This window comes from Nomascus leucogenys, chromosome 7b, assembly GCF_006542625.1.
Source record: "Nomascus leucogenys isolate Asia chromosome 7b, Asia_NLE_v1, whole genome shotgun sequence".
In the NCBI taxonomy this organism is placed as follows: domain Eukaryota; kingdom Metazoa; phylum Chordata; class Mammalia; order Primates; family Hylobatidae; genus Nomascus; species Nomascus leucogenys.
Window position 1 is genome coordinate 17,480,408 of NC_044387.1, and position 17,755 is coordinate 17,498,162.

The window sequence follows — 17,755 nt, forward strand, 5'->3', positions numbered from 1 at the left end:
TTATTTACACCACTTTATAGATAAGAACACTAAGGTTCAGAAGTGTAAATGAGGTCCTAAGTCATCATTAAACGTAACTCTAGGCCAGGCGTGGTGGCTCACGCCTGTAGTCTCAGCACTTTGAGAGGGCAAGGCAGGTGGATCACCTGAGGTCAGTAGACCAGCCTGGCCAACAACCCTGTCTCTACTAAAAATACAAAAAAATTAGCTGGGCGTGGTGGCAGGTGCCTGTAATCCCAGCTACCCAGGAGGCTTAGGCATGAGAATCGCTTGAACCTGGGAGGCAGAGGTTGCAGTGAGCCGAGATTGCACCACTGCACTCCAGCCTAGGTGACAGAGGAAGACTGTCTCAAAAAAAAAAAAAAAAAAAAAAAAAAAAAAAAAGAAAGAAAAGAAAAAGAAAAAAAAGTAACTCTATCTTTCTAAATTTTTGTGAAACTGTGGTGTGCACCCATCAGCTAGAAAATCAAAACTCAAACAATGTGGCACGTCCCTTGAAGGTCCACCTGGCAAATGAATGCAGCCACCTTCAAATTTTGCATGATGTGGGCTTGTATGACATGAATTTCCAGATCCTAGAGACTGGATTCTAAGTGCCAATTTAGGCAGAAGGATCGCTTGAGCCCAGGAACTCAAGACCCGCCTGGGCAATGTAGTGAGACCCCATCTCTTATATTAAATTTAAAATAAAAATAAAAATAAACTAAGTGCCAAGTTAAGAAGATATTACTTTCTGGCAGGAGTCAAATATTTTAGTTAGTGACCGACCAGTCTCCAAGTCTGTTATTGAGTGCCACTGACTGAGTATGACAGGCCTGCCTCGAGTACTGAGCCTTATAGCTAAAGCCTCAGCTCTCTCCAGGAAGTTTGGCCCGTGGTTCCGCAGAGGCAAGGAAGTCTTAAAGCAAGGACTCAAGTTAGGCTGCCTGAATTCAAATCCTGGCTCCACTTTTTACTAATAGGATCCTGAATAACTTATTTACCTCTCTGCTTCTTCATTATCTTCTTCATATAGAAGAGTATAACCTATTTTATTTGGTTACTGTAAGGATTAACTGAGTTAAACTAGAGGTACTTGGCACATCCTAAGTGATTAGCTAAATGTTAGCTATTCTGTTTCATTCTGTAAAACTCACTTTTTTCCCTAGGCATAAAGAGAAGGCTATTATTCAGCTGGGCATGGTGGCTCACGCCTGTAATCCCAGCACTTTGGGAGGCCAAGGTGGGTGGATCACTTGAGGTCAGGAGTTTGAGACCAGCCTGACCAACATGGTGAAACCACGTCTCTATTAAAAATACAAAAATCAGCTGGGCATCGTGGTGGGTGCCTGTAATGTCAGCTACTCGGGAGGCTGAGACAGGAGAACTGCTTGAACCTGGGAGGAGGTTGCAGTGGGCCCAGATCACGCCACTGCACTCCAGCCTGGGCGACAGAGCAAGACTCCGTCTCAAAAAACAAAACAAAACAAAACAAAACAAAAAGAGAAGGCTATTATTAACATTCGAGATGATGTGCCAGACTGCTTCCATGTATTTTCATTATTCTGTCCCAAATCTGGTGAAGTGGGTATCTGCACAGCTTTCTCTAGATTGAACAACTAGTAAGGGGGCTGGCCCTGGAGAAAGTTACCTGCATCTTAGACTGCTGCTCATCAGCATCTCCAGCCGTGCTGATACTGCCTCAGGGCAACTGCGATGCAGCTGTCCTGCCTGGCCCCGGGCGCACACAGCAGCCCATTCTTCAGGCCAGGAAGAGGTCAAGTTCCATCTCCTCCATCTGTCAACGTCACTGTCATCACAGCACACACACACTGGCACAGCACAGAGTGTACAAAGCAGTGTCACGACCCGCTTGGCATTACCAGAGATATCAAGTGAAGGTCAGAACTCTCAACCTAACGTGTCTAAAAATACAAGCACCTAGACTAAGCGTGACAATCCAAACAACCTCTCTTTGCCAGGTGGCAGTCACAGACCAGACAAGAAAGCTGAAGCGTCATCCAGACAAGACTGAGCCATACCTTCAGCCAGGACACTCATATGGAAAAGCTCTCTAAAGAGAAGGAAATCCCTCCATGATAAATGCTTAGTTTAACATGTTCGACTGGTGCTCAATTGTCTATTGGCTGACAAATCATTTCCACAAGCTGGGCTATTCTAGCACAATCCTCTGCAATAAAAACGTGAAAAAGCAAAACCTAAAAATCTGGTGATCCCCCCCATCACTAACATTTCTGGGACACTTGGAAAAATGACGTGTTTTTACAGTTGTGAGTGGAAATATGAAACTATACGGAGCCTTCTGCTGACTGTACAGAGTCCTCTCTGGATCAGGGATCTACCAATTGTGACCCATGAGCTAACTGGCAGCATCCTGTCTTTGTGCTGCCTGCAAGCTAAGAAAGGCTTTTATATTTTTAAATGGTTGGGGGGGAAAAAAAACCTTAAGAACAGTAATATTTAATGACATGTGAAAATGATATGAAATTCAAATTTTAATGTCCATAAATAGGCTGGGCGCGGTGGCTCAAGCCTGTAATCCCAGCACTTTGGGAGGCCGAGGCTGGATCATGAGGTCAGGAGATCGAGACCATCCCGGCTAACACGGTGAAACTCTGTCTCTACTAAAAATACAAAAATTAGCCGGGCTTAGTGGCGGGCACCTGTGGTCCCAGCTACTCGGGAGGCTGAGGCAGGAGAATGGCGTGAACCCGGGAGGCGGAGCTTGCAGTGAGCCGAGATTGTGCCACTGCACTCCAGCCTGGGCAACAGAACCAGACTCTGTCTCAAAAAAAAAAAAGAAAAAAGTCCATAAATAAAGTTTACGTATTGTCTATAGCTGCTTTCACACTACAACAGCAGAATTGAGTAGCTGCGACAGATATATGGCCCAGAAAGCCTAAAATATTTACTAGCTGGCTCTTTATGGAAAAAGTTTGACAACCTCTGCTCTAGATTATATTAAAATGAGCCTTTAGCCAGGCATGGTGGCATGGGCCTGTGGTCCCAGCTACTTGGGAGGCAGAGGCAGGAGGATTGCGTGAGCCCAGGAGGTTGAGCCTGCAGTGAGCTGTCTCTGCGCCACTGCACTCCAGTCTGGGTGACAGAGGAAGACCCTGTCTCAAAAAAAAAAAAAAAAAAAAGGCCAGGCATGGTGGCTCACATCTGTAATTCCAACACTTTGGGAGGCTGAGGCAGGCAGATCACCTGAGGTAAGGAATTCAAGACCAGCCTGGCCAACAAGGCAAAAACCCCATCTCTACTAAAAACACAAAAATTAGTCGGGTGTGGTGGTGGGCACCTGTAATCTCAGACACTTGGGAGGCTGAGGCAGGAGAATAACTTGAACCCAGCAGGTGGAGTTTGCAGTGAGCCGAGATCATGCCACTGCACTCCAACCTGAGTGACAAGAGTGAAACTCTGTCTCAAAAAAAAGTATGAAAAATTTTAAAATAATGAACCAAACATGGTGACACATGCCTATAGTCTCAGCTACTCGGGAGGCTGAGGCAGGAAGATCCCTTAAACCCAGGGGTTTGAGTTCAGCCTGGGCTATATAAAGAGACCCCCATCCCTAAAAGAATTGGCCAGGCGCGGTGGCTCATGCCTGTAATCCCAGCACTTTGGGAGGCTGGGATGGGTGGATCATTGGAGGTCAGGAGTTCGAGACCAGCCTAACATGGTGAAACCCCGTCTCTATTAAAAATACAAAATTAGCTGGGCATGCTAGCGCATGCCTGTAATCCCAGCTACTTGGGAGGCTAAGGCAGGAGAATCACTTGAACCCAGGAGGTGGAGGTTGCAGTTAGCAGAGATTGTGCCACTGCACTCCAGCTTGGGTGACAGAGTAAGACTCCATCTAAAAAAAATAAATAAAAAATAAAATTGTATAGTCCATTTGGAAGGCAGCTATGCTCACCACTAGTCCATTTGTATATATATCATAAAACCAATAAAAGATGTTTAGTCACTTAAAAAGGAGGGGAAACAATTTTCATATACAAATTCCCAGAGCATTGCTTGAATAACTAAGGCACATATTCAAAAAAGAATATGTTGCATATCATTGGGCAGGTTGGTTCTAGGCCAAGATAGCAAAGTAGAAAATACATTTATTTTCTCTCCTTCCTAAGATCTTGAAGAAATAAAGTACCTGTATTTAAATTTTTTTTTTTTTTTTGAGACAGAGTCTCGCTCTGTTGCCTAGGCTGGAGTGCAATGGCACCATCTCGGCTCACTGAAACCTCTGCCTCCCGGGTTCAAGCAATTCTCCTCCCTCAGCTTCCCGAGTCGCTGCTGGGATTACAGGCACCCGCCACCACGCGCGGCTAATTTTTGTATTTTTAGTAGAGACAGGGTCACTATGCGGGGTTTCCAACCTAATCTGGCCTGGCCAGGCTGGGTCTAGGAGAGCTCCCCCAACACTCCTCAGACCAATTCTGCCTCCCGCCTTGGGCCCTCCCCAAGAAGTGGCGGGGATTTACCAGGGCGTGAGCCCACCGCCGCCTGGCCTATTTAAAATTTTTTAAAGAATGCATCAATAACATTGAAAAACAAGAAGGGATGCATGACATCAATGGAGCAAAAATTTTGGAGGAATTCCAAGAAGACAGAAACAAGTTTGAATTAACAGAGAAACCAGAGTGAAGGAAAGGGCAGTACAAGTTACCAAAGGTAAACGTGGTTTTCCCAAGAGCACCTTGAAGAAACTCCAAGCTGAATCAAGAAATAGAAATGGCAGGAGAAGCTGAGGGGGTAACTGTTAGGGCAATTCGTTCAAGAATGAAAGTGAATGGTGGCACTAGTTACACGTGTCCCCTCTCTCACAGACAAAGCCGGGAAGGGTGGCTTTTGCCTGCTCCATAGAACCAAAGAATACCCCAAAGAAAATGGGTGATAGCTTTAGAGTGGCTTGCAAGGGTGAATGGACCTGAAAGATAAACAAACCAGATCAGGAGCTAACTCTGAAACTCAAGGATGGTTTTAAAAAGCGGGGAAGGGGTTGGACTGAAGAACACAGAAGGAAACCCTCCTTTCTTTGGCAAAGGCTGTACCAGCCTGCTCCCTCTCATGCATTCAACAAGGAAGCCTGGCTGCCCACTCTCCAGATTACCTTCCCACTCAGAACATGCAAACTGGCTGGGCGAGGTGGCTCACACCTGTAATCCCAGTATTCTGGGATGCCGGGGTGGGCGGATCACTTGAGCTCAGCAGTTCGAGACCAGCCTGGCCAACATGGGGAAAACCTGTCTCTCCTAAAAATACAGTAACTGTTGTATTATTGGGCCAGGCATGATGGCGCACGCCTGTGGTCCCAGCTACTTGGGGGGCTGAGGTGGGAGGAGTGCTTGAACCAGGTTGGTGGAGGCTGCAGTGAGCTGAGATCACGCCACAGCACTCCAGCCTGAGTGACAGAGCGAGACCCCGTCTCAAAAAACAAACAAACAAATAAAACAGCATGCAAAACTCCCTTCCTCTCCAGGAAAGAGGCCTAAAGGAGAAACAAGCACACACATCTCGATATATTTAAAGTACGAGAGACATTATAGACACAAAACAGGCTTCTATGAAAACAGGAGCAATTAAACAACTAGAAATGTCTAGGAATTTAAAATGACTGCAGAACAAAAATTTTCAGAAAATCTCATGCAACAGAGAAGAGATAAAAACACTAAAATATGAATGGAGGCCTGGCTAGGTGCCTCATGCTTGTAATCCAGTACTTTGGGAGGCAGAGGCAGATGGACTGCTTGAGCCCAGGAGTTTGAGACCAGTCTGAGCTGAGACCCCTGTCTCTACAAAAAAATTAAATTAGGTAGGCATGGTGGAGCACACCTATAGTCCCAGCTACTTCAGAGGCTGAGGTGGGAGGATCACTTGAGCCCAGGAGTTGGAGGTTACAGTGAGCTATGATCACACCAGTGCACTCCAGCCTGGGTGACAAAGTGGAGACTCTGTCTCTAAAATAATTTAAAAAAAAAAAAAAAGGATGAATAGACACAGAGGAAAGATCCATATGGCCAACAATCTAACAGGAGTTCAAGAACATGAGAACAAGAGACAATACAGTAGACAAAATAACCCGAGAAATGATACAAACTTTTAATGTGCTAAGGCATGTCTTTAGATTGGATGGGCGCATCAGATGCTGAGACATTTATCCTGATGGACCTTTTGAATACCAAAGATAAGGAAATCTTGTAAGCCTCAACAGATAATCAATACTCACAATGGTCTTTAAAAGTTCAGAGGCAAGGCTGGGCGTGGTACCTGTAATCCCAGCACTTTGAGAGGCCAAGGCGGGTGTATCACCTGAGGTCAGGAGTTCGAGACCAGCCTGATCAACATGGCAAAATCCCATCTCTACTAAAAATACAAAAAATTAGCAGGGCGTGGTGGCAGGGGCCTGTAATCCCCAACTACTGGAGAGGCTGAGGCAGGAGAATCGCTTGAACCCGGGGGACGGAGGTTGCAGTGAGCTGACATCGCACCATTGTACTCCAGCTTGGGCAACAGAGCAAGACTCCAACTCAAAAAAATAAAATATTAAACTAATTCTAGAAATAAGTCTCAGTGAGTCTATCTGACCTACAAGATTTGAAAGATAAACATTTTCCTTCAGCAGACCTTCAATGATAGTTAGCATCCATAAAAGCAAAACACACAAGAGGAAATAGAAAAGTATTATATCCCGGGTATTATTAGAATCTGCAGTGTAACTTACTTTGCACCCTGTACTAGACAAGATATTTGTAGTCACAAGCATATTTGCAGACCGGCAAACAGAGCTGTTTAAATACCGGAACCACAGAGTTGGAAGAAAGATAGAAAAGGGAAAGGAAGACAGCTGGAGAGGATGTACCAAGACCAAGGAATTTCCCAGATATCCTTCCAGAACAATTCTTATTGTCACTTTGGATGCATCATAACTTTTTTTTTTGAGATGGAGTCTTGCTGTGTTGCCCAGGCTGCAGTACAGTGGTATGATCTCAGCTAGCTGCAACCTCCACCTCCCTGGTTCAAGCAATTCTCCTGCCTCAGCCTCCCGAGTAGCTGGGATTACAGGCACACCCCACCAACACCCGGCTAATTTTTACATTTTTAGTAAAGATGGGGTTTTTGCCATGTTGCCCAGGCTGGTCTCGAACTCCTAACCTCAAGTGATCCCCCTCTCCTTGGCCTCCCAAAGTGCTGGGATTACAGGAGTGAGCCACCGTACCCGGGCAGCATCGTAACTTCTAAACACTTATTTTCATGGACTTGCCAAGAGCTCAAGAGCAGCCTGGGCAATACAGTGAGACCCTGTCTCTACAATAAATAAAATAAATATTTTCCTTTCTGCACAACTCTCCACAATCCAACAGTGGTCTCTAACTTTTGGACAGGAGAATCACATCATTGAGAGACTCGGAATAGGCTTCTAAGCATTTAGTAAAACAAGCCACCTCACAGGTGTCCGCCTGTGTTGTCAGTATGTGGCTGTTGTCTACCCGAGGCGTATGTCAGAATCAGTAGATGCTCAGGCCCCACTTGGAGATACTAAAATCCAGAAGATCTGAATGGGACCCATGTATTTTTTTATATACTGGAAGAAGAAAAAATTGTTATAGGGACATTCAAATTGGATAGTACCAATTTTGTTTAGCCTTCTTTCCCCTGGGCACTGTTGCCCACATCCCTGACACTGAATTCTTGCTAAGTATTAATATGATTCAAATGTTGCTTTGAGGCCACATAGAGACAGAGGACAGCTAAGGTTTTCACTTGAGGTCTCACTCCCTCCGTGGGAAGGCTGATTTTCTCCCATTCTAAGAATAACAATAAATAAAAAGTATCTTAGCTGCTTTCCATGGAAGTCCAAACAGGTTTACTATGAGGCTAAATGCCCATGCACACTGTCCTTCAAATTTCTAATTATTTACTGAAGTATATAACCACCACTTAAGTGGCTATCAAAGCCCTATAAACTCTAATTAGTGGCCGGGCGTGGTGGCTCACGCCTGTAATCCCAGCACTTTGGGAGGCTGAGGCAGGAGAATTGCTTGAACCCGGGAGGCACAGGTGGCAGTGGATCACCTGAGGTCAGGAGTTCGAGACCAACATGGTGAAACCCTGTCTCTACTAAATACAAAAAAATTAGCCGGGCATGGTGGTGCATGTCTGTAGTCCCAGCTACTTGGGAGGCTGAGGCAGGAGAATTGCTTGAACCCGGGAGGCACACGTGGCAGTGAGCCAAGATTGCGCCATTGCACTCCAGCCTGGGCAACAAGAGCAAAACTCTGTCTAAAAAAAAACAAAACAAAAAAACTCTAATTAGTCACCAGTGACTCCTGACAGCAAATACAGATGCTGTATCTCCCTTCCTAACTCCAAGAAGCCAGAACACAATTGCCTCACTTTTCTTTTAGTAAACATCATAGAAACCTCCTTATTTTACTCACTGTAAGTTGTGCGACTACGTGGATACACTCCCATTACAATGTCAGTCTCAAGTTTCCTCTCACTGAACTTTAATATGCAAATTTCTTCCCTTTTTTTTTTTTTCTTTGAGAGTAGCTGGGATTACAGGCGCGTGCTGCCACGCCCAGCTCATTTTGTATTTTTAGTAGAGATGGGGTTTCTCCATGTTGGTCAGGCTGGTCTCGAACTCCTGACCTCAAGGTGATCCGCCTGCCTTGGCCTCCCAAAGTGCTGGGATTACAGGCGTGAGCCACTGTGCCCGGCCCTGGAATTTCTTCCCTTTCTTAAAAGCTGCTTTTGGCGGGGTGTGATGGCTCATGCCTGTAATCCCAGCACTTCTGGATGGCTGAGGCGGGAGGATTGCTTGAGCCCAGGATTTCGAGATCAGCCTGGGCAACATGGCAAAACCCATCTCGACAAAATATACAATTTTTTAAAGCTGCTTTTGTTGGGGGTCAATATTCTTTCTCAGGGGTCTCTTGAATTGCCTTAGGCCCCAAGCTCAAAGATCCTTTTTTTTTTTTTTTTTTTTTTGAGACAGAGTACTGCTCCTACTCTGTCGCCCAGGCTGGAGTGCAATGGCGCAATCTTGGCTCACTGATACCTCTGCCTCCCAGGTTCAAGTGATTCTTCTGCCTCAGTTTCCCAAGCAGCTGGGATGTACAGGTGTGCACCACCACACTTGGCTATTTTTTTTTAATGTTAGTAGAGGCAGAGTTTCACCATGTTGCCCAGGCTGGTCTTGAATGCCTGAGTTCAAGTGATTCGCGCCTCGGCCTCCCAAAGTGCTGGGATTACAGGCATGAACCACTGTGCCCGGCCAGGCCAAAGGTCTTAAGGCTCTTCCAGAATCCTCTCCAGAGCTTCTCAAGCTTTCCAGGAATAAGTACCTTTGGGGAAAGGAGGGGCAGAGCTCTTAAACACTCCCTAATCTTTTCAGAATCCCCTGGGGCACTTGTTAAATATGCACTCCACCAGCCTTCTCCACAGGAAACTGATCAAGCAGATGGGTGAAAGGCCAGAAATCTGCATTTTAACAAGTGTCCCAAATGATTCTGCCTCTACCCCCTTTCCTAAGATGCTTGCCACAGCTCCTGCATGCGCCACCTTCTTCCAGGCATTGTGTGTGTGGTCTTCTCTGCCTGCCCCCACCACCCCGCAACCTGTCCCCTTCCAAAGCACCCTCCTTTTTCACCTATTCGAAGCAAAGCATTTCTTGACAAATTCAGCCACACTGATTTCTCTTTCTTCTCAACTCCTGCTGCAATTAGTCATGTCACCTTTTACATGTACTATTCAATAAAGCTTGTGGATAAATTGCTATCAACTCGTCTTATTCATTTGTTCTAGGTAAAGTCTAGTGTTGAGACAGTAAGCAAGGTTAAATGATTTACAAATGTTAAAAGTGTGTGGAATGTGAATCTGGAGCTATGGTTATTAATCCCAAAGAACCCCAGTTCACCATGTTTAAACTGTTGCCATTGAATGCTAACAGAAAAATCATACATTAGTTTTCCCACAAGGAAAGCAATTTATTCCATAGCAGCTTGATAATTACAAACTTTCCCGTTTCTTCTCTCTCATAAGCAGTTTACTCACATAAAGGACATATTAAATAAAGCTGCCTTCTCAAATGAGCTGGTGGCATTTGCCTTTAAAATTGTACCATGAAAAAAAGCAAATGTTCTAATGGTAGAGAACAGTAGTTCAGCCAAGTCTTCATTCTCTGAGGAGGAGGGATGTGGAGGATAGCATTTATAAACCCACGGATGACTTCCAACTGCGTTTCATCTAGTACAGTAACTGTGGCAACTGCTACTTCTTATGGGGGCTGCTATCCTTGAGAAAAGAAAGCCAACACCAAGATCATCCCCAAGGTCACCTTTTAATTCTAACAACCTGGAATCTGATAACTCCAAAGGGACTGTACTTATCTTCCCAATAACTACCAATTGCCAAGGGGCATAAGTTATGCAGGAACTGATTAGCAAATGTGGACAGCTGTCCGGACTCAACTACTCCCCACCACAAGGCTCAGAAGTGGAGAGGAGCTTTCGGCCCCTTCAATGTCTCTCTCACATATGGGTGCCAGATGTCTAAATTTGGGGGCACAGAAGAACAATCTAGAGTTATTCTTTTTGTCATTTCATTTGGTTATGTGGAATCCAGCGCCCATCATGAATGACTCAAACTTAATAGGCCTACAGTAGGATCCAAGAATCTGCATTTTAAAAAAGCACTTAATAGGCTGGGCGCAGTGGCTCACGCCAGTAATTCCAGCACTTTGGGAGGCCAAGGCAGGTGGATCACCAGAGCTGGGGAGTTTGAGACGAGCCTGGGCAACATGTTGAAATCCCGTCTCTACTAAATACAAAAATTAGCCCGGCACAGTGGCGTGTGCCTGTAGTCACAGCTACTTGGGAGGCTAAGACAGGAGAATTGCTTGAGCCTGGGAGGTGGAGGCTGCAGTGAGCAGAGGTGGCGCCACTACACTCCAGCCTGGGCAACAGTGCGAGAGACCTTGTCCCACAAAAAATAAAAATAAAAATAAAAATTAAAATTAAAAAGCACTTAGTGCTGGTTCTGAGGCTCTTTGGAAAACAATGTCCATTTTTGCAAAGTGCCTCTTCTCTCACCCTTCCTCATCTGTGTCTCATGACTTTCTGCATTTACTCCTGCTTTTTCCAAACAAAATGCTTTATAGTAATCTCTTCCAATCCTAACCATGTTTCAAGAGCCAGCTGAAATGCCACCCACTTCTAGAAGCCTAAAAGGGACTTCCTGCTTTCCTGCACCCTTGTGCCATTTCCAAGTCGAGAGAATAAAAGGTGTTTCATTTCATTAAACAGCCATTTCTTTGTGCAAATCTCATCTCTTACTGGGCAGTAAACTCCTTAGGGACTGACTAAAGCTCATGTTGTTTTTACCTCCCATAATAAAGCACCTACATTGTGTGAGACATTCTGTAAAGATCTGGAATGAGAGAACAAGCAATGAATGAATCAATGCATGCATGTTTCTTCCAACAAGCTGCTGAAGCTAAAAATGCATGAACAGGAAAATTGTCTAGACTTTACAGTAACTGCCTACAAAAGTTTAAGTACCATAAAGTCCTTCAATTTCCTTATCTGTAAAACTAGGGGGTTTCAGGGAATTTCTTCAAAGAAGTTCATTAAACACTTTCTTGGGTCAAACGCCCAACATTCCAATCTGACCTGATATTATTACTCAGATAACAGTAATTACTCAGATAACACAGCGATCTCTGTTTTACACAAGCTAACTGTATTCCCATGAGGAGGTACCTACTAACCCTGCCTCTGAGGCTTTGAGGGAATTTAAGATATAAGCTGGTACAGAAGACATCACCTGGTTTTCTTTTACTTTTCCTACCTCAAACCTCTAACAATGCTGTTCTTAAGATTTCCAGCAAGAAAAAAGTTATCAGGCAGTATACCCATTCTGGCAGTTATTTCACAATGTGCCACATTCCTACGAAATTGGGGGTGAGGGTGGGGAATCTAACGGTCAAGTTCACTCTAAGGAACAATATAGTTCAGAGTCTCCAGCAACCAATTCAACATCCTAATTTTAAAATGACTAAGTTGGGCATGGTGGCTTCCACCTGCAAATCTCAATTACTCCAGAGTCTGAGGATAACTTGAGGCCAGGAGTTTGATACTAGATTGGGAAATACCTAAACATCCGCCAACAATGCGAAAAGAGTTTAAAGTCTTGGCTTCGATCACATTCCAGATGATCATTTTTAAAAAAATATATATATGTATTTTTAAATTTTTATTAATTTTGTTTTGAGACGGAGTTTCACTCTTGTCGCCCAGGCTGGAGTGCAATGGTGCGATCTCGGCTCACTGCAACCTCCGCCTCCCGGGTTCAAGTGATTCTCCTGCCTCAGCCTCCGGAGTAGCTGGGATTACAGGCGAGTGCCACCACGCCCAAGCCCGTTGGCCAAGATGGTCACGAATTCCTGACCTCAGGTGATCTACCCGCCTCCGCCTCCCACAGAGCTGGATTACAGGCGTGAGCCACCGCGCCCGGCCTATTTTTAAAAATTTTATAGGCCGGGCGCGGTGGCTCACGCCTGTAATCCCAGCACTTTGGGAGGCTGAGGCGGGTGGATCACGAGGTCAGGAGTTCAAGACCAGCCTGGCCAAAATGGTGAAACCCCGTCTCTACTAAATATACAAAAGTTAGCTAGGCGTGGTGACGGGCGCCTGTAATCCCAGCTACTCGGGAGGCTGAGACAGGAGAATCGCTTGAACCCGGGAGGCGGAGGTTGCGGTGAGCCAACATCGTGCCACTGGACTCCAGCCTGGGTGACAGAGTAAGACTCCGTCTTAAAAAAAAAAAAAAAAAAAAAGTAAAATGAATCAATGTGTTATTATCACGACTTAAAAAAAACTTAATATCTAGACCATGAAAGCCATATGAGCAAATAAGCATGATTTAGATTTTTTTTCCATAAAAATTTCCGTTAAGTCGTGCAATAAAACGTGTAACCAACATAGTAACTTGAGGCCTCTGAAGGGGGAACTTTAACGGTCAAGAGCAAGAAATTCTGAAAGACGGCCTCTAAGCGTCAAGCAGGAACCTGAATACAGTCTCCCAGTTCTTACGAGCTTTGATGCAAGCCCCAGGCAAGTCGGGGAACAGGGAAAGAGGAAAAAGGGAACAGAGAAGGTTGCTCCGGGAAAGGACCCACTTTCAGGCCAGACACCACGACCGGCAGCCCCGGGCTTCCCATTCATTCCGCGCTGTCTCCAGGTGGCGGCCGCGCGTCAGCGGCCGTGGCGTTCTCGGCCCGGAACTGGGGTGCACTCACCTGTTCGGGAACACGACCTCGCGGCGCCCGAGGCCGCCGAGGCCGCCGCCAGCAGCCGGGGGGTTGCGAGCCTGGGAGCAGCCGCCGGCGGGGACAACGGGCGGCGCAGCCCTGGGGCAGGCAGGCGGCGCAGGCCGGGCGCGTCCCTTTGCAGCAGGGCCGAGCAGAGCCGCCGCGGACTATGAAACATGCCGGGCGCCGCCGCCACCACCACCGCGGCCCCTCGCGCGCCCGAGGAGCGGAGCCCGGCTGGGGCCGAGGGCAGCGAGTCGAACCGACTGTCCGGGCAGTCTGGGTGGATGCTCCCAGGCTCCTTCTCGCGCGGCGCAGGTCCTGGGGAAATCCCGGGCAGCGGAGCCCGAGAGCGAGGCACAAGAGCGCTGCGTCGGCACCGTCTGCTGTGAGACCTGGCGAGACCTGCAGGGCGTCCGGCAAGCGCTGCGCGCTGACAAAGCGGGCGCTACCAAGCGGGAGCTGGAGGGGGATCCGCGGGACCCGGCCACTGCGCGACCACGCCAGGCTCCCTCGACCCGGCGTAATCCTGTTTTAAAAGGAAGCAGGGCTTAGGCTGATTTATAGGGTAGAATCCGTAGGCGGTCTAAAATAAGAGGTATCCGTTGAAGCGGTTCTGAAGAAAAATGTCCCCTTCCGGTGGCCAGCATGGAAGCGCCCACAGGCTGGGAATCCCGAGACAGTTCCAGGGCTGTGGCCCAGGGGACACGTGTCTGTCAGAGTGGCAGACGGCGTCCGTGTGTGCCTGCGCGGGTCTGTGTGGATACAGCAAAAGGCGTCCGCCTCCGACCCCCTCGGCAGGGTGTGTTGCGTTAAACGATATTAAGCACAATAAAGCACCGCCTGTGTGCGAGGCGACGATGATTAAAACAGCGTCCCTTTCCTCAAAGGTGTTATACTTAGGCAAAGGGAGCAGAAGGTGGCAAGGGAAGTCAGACCGGAAAGCTCTACAAGGTAGAATGAGATTATTGCCACAAGATGCCAAAGATTGGCGATAGAGATGACAACAGGCCCGGGATCTCCAGAAAGTTCATTAGAAGGATTGGCATTTGAGTTGGCCTATGACGTGGAGGTCTAGAATTTACCCACGTGAAACTTTGGAGGCGGTGGTGGTGAGTTATAAATGAAAAAAGTAAATAAGGGTGTATTTGGGGAAACAACTCTTAGTCATGTAAGACGGAAGCTAAGGAGTAAGAGGACAGATGCGTGGATAGGTTGTAGTGTAGAAGGAAGGGGATTATAGTAGGCTTAATTCGGTAGATAGCTGCGAGCCGTTGACGTTTTGTAAGCTGGGCAAAGATATGGTCAGGGCTGTGCTTTAATTGGAAATCACATGTCTCTGGTTCATGAAAAGGCAGAAGGGAAATCAGCTGAGATAACAGATACTGTAGACCTGCACCAGGTTACTGTTACTGGAAAAGAAAGGATGGAAGAAACATCTCAGACAGGCTGGGCAGGAAATGATGACTAATCAGGAATAGAAATGGGATGAGGGGGAGGGAAAACCCAAGACTGGATTCTTCCCTGAATGATTCATGAGTTAGAAATGTATTCTATTGGTTTTCCCATGATTTTGCTGATTCCCCTGTATTGTGGAATTGCAAGCTTTTCATCACAAGAATATTCTAAATATTTTTCAGACCTAGGTTATATATCTAACACCTGTGGATAGAGGGTGTGGACAGATCAGCTGGCACAAGTTGATTACAACTTCTGGCAGACAAGCTCCTTGGAAGTCATTAAAGCCTCAGTTTCAGTTTCCTTATCTATAAAACATAGAATCATACCTTAGTCATTAGGTGAAATAAAAAGTGATAATAAGTTACTCTGGGCACACTGCCTATGGGGTAGCCCTGCTCCATAAGGAGCAGTACTTGTAAAAAGAATTTTTTTAAAAAGGTGATAATAAAATTAGCCTATGAAAAGTGTTTTGCAAATATAGCAAAATGTTGATTTTGAATCTAGGTAGTGGGTATGTATGGGTATAGGGACCATGGGAAAAATGTTCCCTTTGTCCTCTGAAGTTTGCTGAAAAATCAACTCACAAAAGGCAGATTAATGGGAGAAAAGGCATATGCATTTATTAACGTGTGCACGGGGAGAATCACAGAGTGATTACACACCCCCAACGGGGTTCAGAAGCTTGTATACCATCCTGGTAAACAGACTTGGGGAGAGGGGAGCAGAGGCATTCTGTTGAGGAGATGACTAGGGAAAGTGAATGGATCAGGGCGCAGGGATGAACTTGCACATTATCTTGTGAAAGGGTCTGTTCAGGTGGTTACATTTTTAGTCTTACAAGGAGGGGAAGAAAAAACAATTGTTCCTTTTGGTGGGTTTGGATCATAGCCAGATAAAGGAACTTCAACTTCACCCTGTGCTTTGGGAGAGATGGTGCAGGGCAGTGAGGTCAGAGAGACCTTGAGGCTTCCATTCAACAGGTCAAAGCCCCATATTTTGGGGTATCAGTTTCTGAGTCCCAACACGAGTGTTCACTTACAATTATTTTTCCCCCATATATTTGGAGATTTTCATAATAAAATGTTGGGGAAAAGTGCTTTGAAAAATGAAAAAATAACTGTTCAAATATAAACTGTCACTATTTAAAGAGATTCAAAGAGCATGCTATCCTGAAAGTGCATCATATTATTTATTTTTATTTATTTATTTATTTGAGATGGAGTCTCTCACTCTGTTGCCCAGGCTGGAGTGCAGTGGCATGATCTTGGCTCACTGCAACCTCCACCTCCCGGGTTCCAGCCATTCTCCTGCCTCAGCCTCCAGAGTAGCTCTGACTACAGGCGCACACCACCACGTGCGGCTAATTTTTGTATTTTTTAGTAGAGACAAGGTTTCATCATATTGGCCAGGCTGGTCTCAAACTCCTGACCTCAGGTGATCCCCTCCCCTCAGTCTCCCAAAGTGCTGGGATTACAGGCATGAGCCACCACGCTCCACCTGAATCATATTTTTAATAATATATTAACACTAAGCAATCAGAAAGATAGAAATTAAAACTTATTCCCTTGAAAATGTATTCAGTAAACATTTGTTGAATATACATTATGTGCCAGGCTCTATATTAGAGCATACAAAAATAAATTGAACAAAATCTATTGACAGTTTAGGGGGTAAGACATTGTATAAACAAAAATACTTGTAATTATCTGCTAATAAATACAGAATCACTATATGGACAAAGTATTGTGGGAACAGAGAAGAGGAAATGTTACTGGAAAGGGGTCCCAATCCAGACCTCAAAAGAGGGGTTCTTGGATATTGCACAAGAAAGAATTCATGACGAGCTCATAAAGTGAAACCAAGTTTATTAGAGAAGTAAATAAATAAAAGGATGGTTACTCCATAGGCAGAGCAGCACTGAGGGCTGCTGATGGCTTTTTCTTTCTCTTTTTTTTTTTTAATTGAGATGAAGTCTCTCTCTGTCACCCAGGCTGGAGTGCAATGGCACGATCTCGGCTCACTGCAACCTCCACCTCCCATGTTCAAGTGCTTCTCCTGCTGAGCCCACAGAGTAGCTGGGATTACAGACGCGTGCCACCTCACCCAACTAATTTTTTTATTTTTATTTTTAGTAGAGATGGGGTTTCGCCATGTAGGCCAGGCTGGTCTCAAACTCATGATCTCAAGTGATCCACCTGCCTCCCAAAGTGCTGAGATTACAGGCGTGAGCCACTGCACCTGGCCTTGTTGGCTATTTTTATGGCTATTTCTTGATTACATGCTAACTACGGAGAGGGTTATTCGTGAATTTTCCAGGAAAGGGGCAAGGATTTCCCAGGACTGAGGATTTCTCCACCTTTTAGACCATATAGGGTAACTTCTTGATGTTGCTGTGACATTTGTAAAGTGTCATGGCACTGGTGGGAGTGTCTTTTATCACGCTAATGCATTATAATTAGCGTACAATAAACAGCGAGAAAAACTAGAGGTCACCTTCATCACCATCTTGGTTGTTGTGGGTTTTGGCTGGTTTCCTTTTTTTTTTTTTTTTTTTTGAGACGGAGTCTCACTCTGTCACCCAGGCTGGAGTGCAATGGCACGGTCTCGGCTCACTGCAGCCTCCGCCTCCCGGGTTCCAGCAATTCTCCTGCCTCAGCCTCCCGAGTAGTTAGGACTACAGGCGAGTGCCAACACACCTGGCTAAATTTGTAATTTTTTTAGTAGAGACTGGGTTTCTCCATGTTGGCCAGGCTGGTCTTGAACTCCTGACCTCGTGATCCGTCTGCTGAGCCAATGCGCCTGGCTGGCTGGTTTCTTTATCACATCCTGTTTCATCAGCTGAGTCTTTATGATCTATATCTTGTGCTGACCTCCTATCTCAGCCTGTGACTAGGAATCCCTAACCTCCTGGCAATGCAGCCCAGTAGGTCTCAGCCTCTATTCAAAATAGAGTGGCTCTGGCTCCAACACCTCTGACAG

General features: G+C 45.9%; 1 protein-coding gene across 1 annotated transcript in view; it reads right to left on the reverse strand.

The window, feature by feature from the left end:
- NOCT (nocturnin) overlaps positions 1 to 13,912 on the reverse strand; it is a 29,189-nt gene extending 15,277 nt beyond the window's left edge. Inside the window, exon 1 of the mRNA XM_030815698.1 lies at positions 13,304 to 13,912. Coding sequence (XP_030671558.1) covers positions 13,304 to 13,493 — 190 coding nt within the window. The 5' untranslated portion in view covers positions 13,494 to 13,912. The remainder of the gene's footprint in view (positions 1 to 13,303) is intronic.
- Positions 13,913 to 17,755: the final 3,843 nt, after the last annotated feature.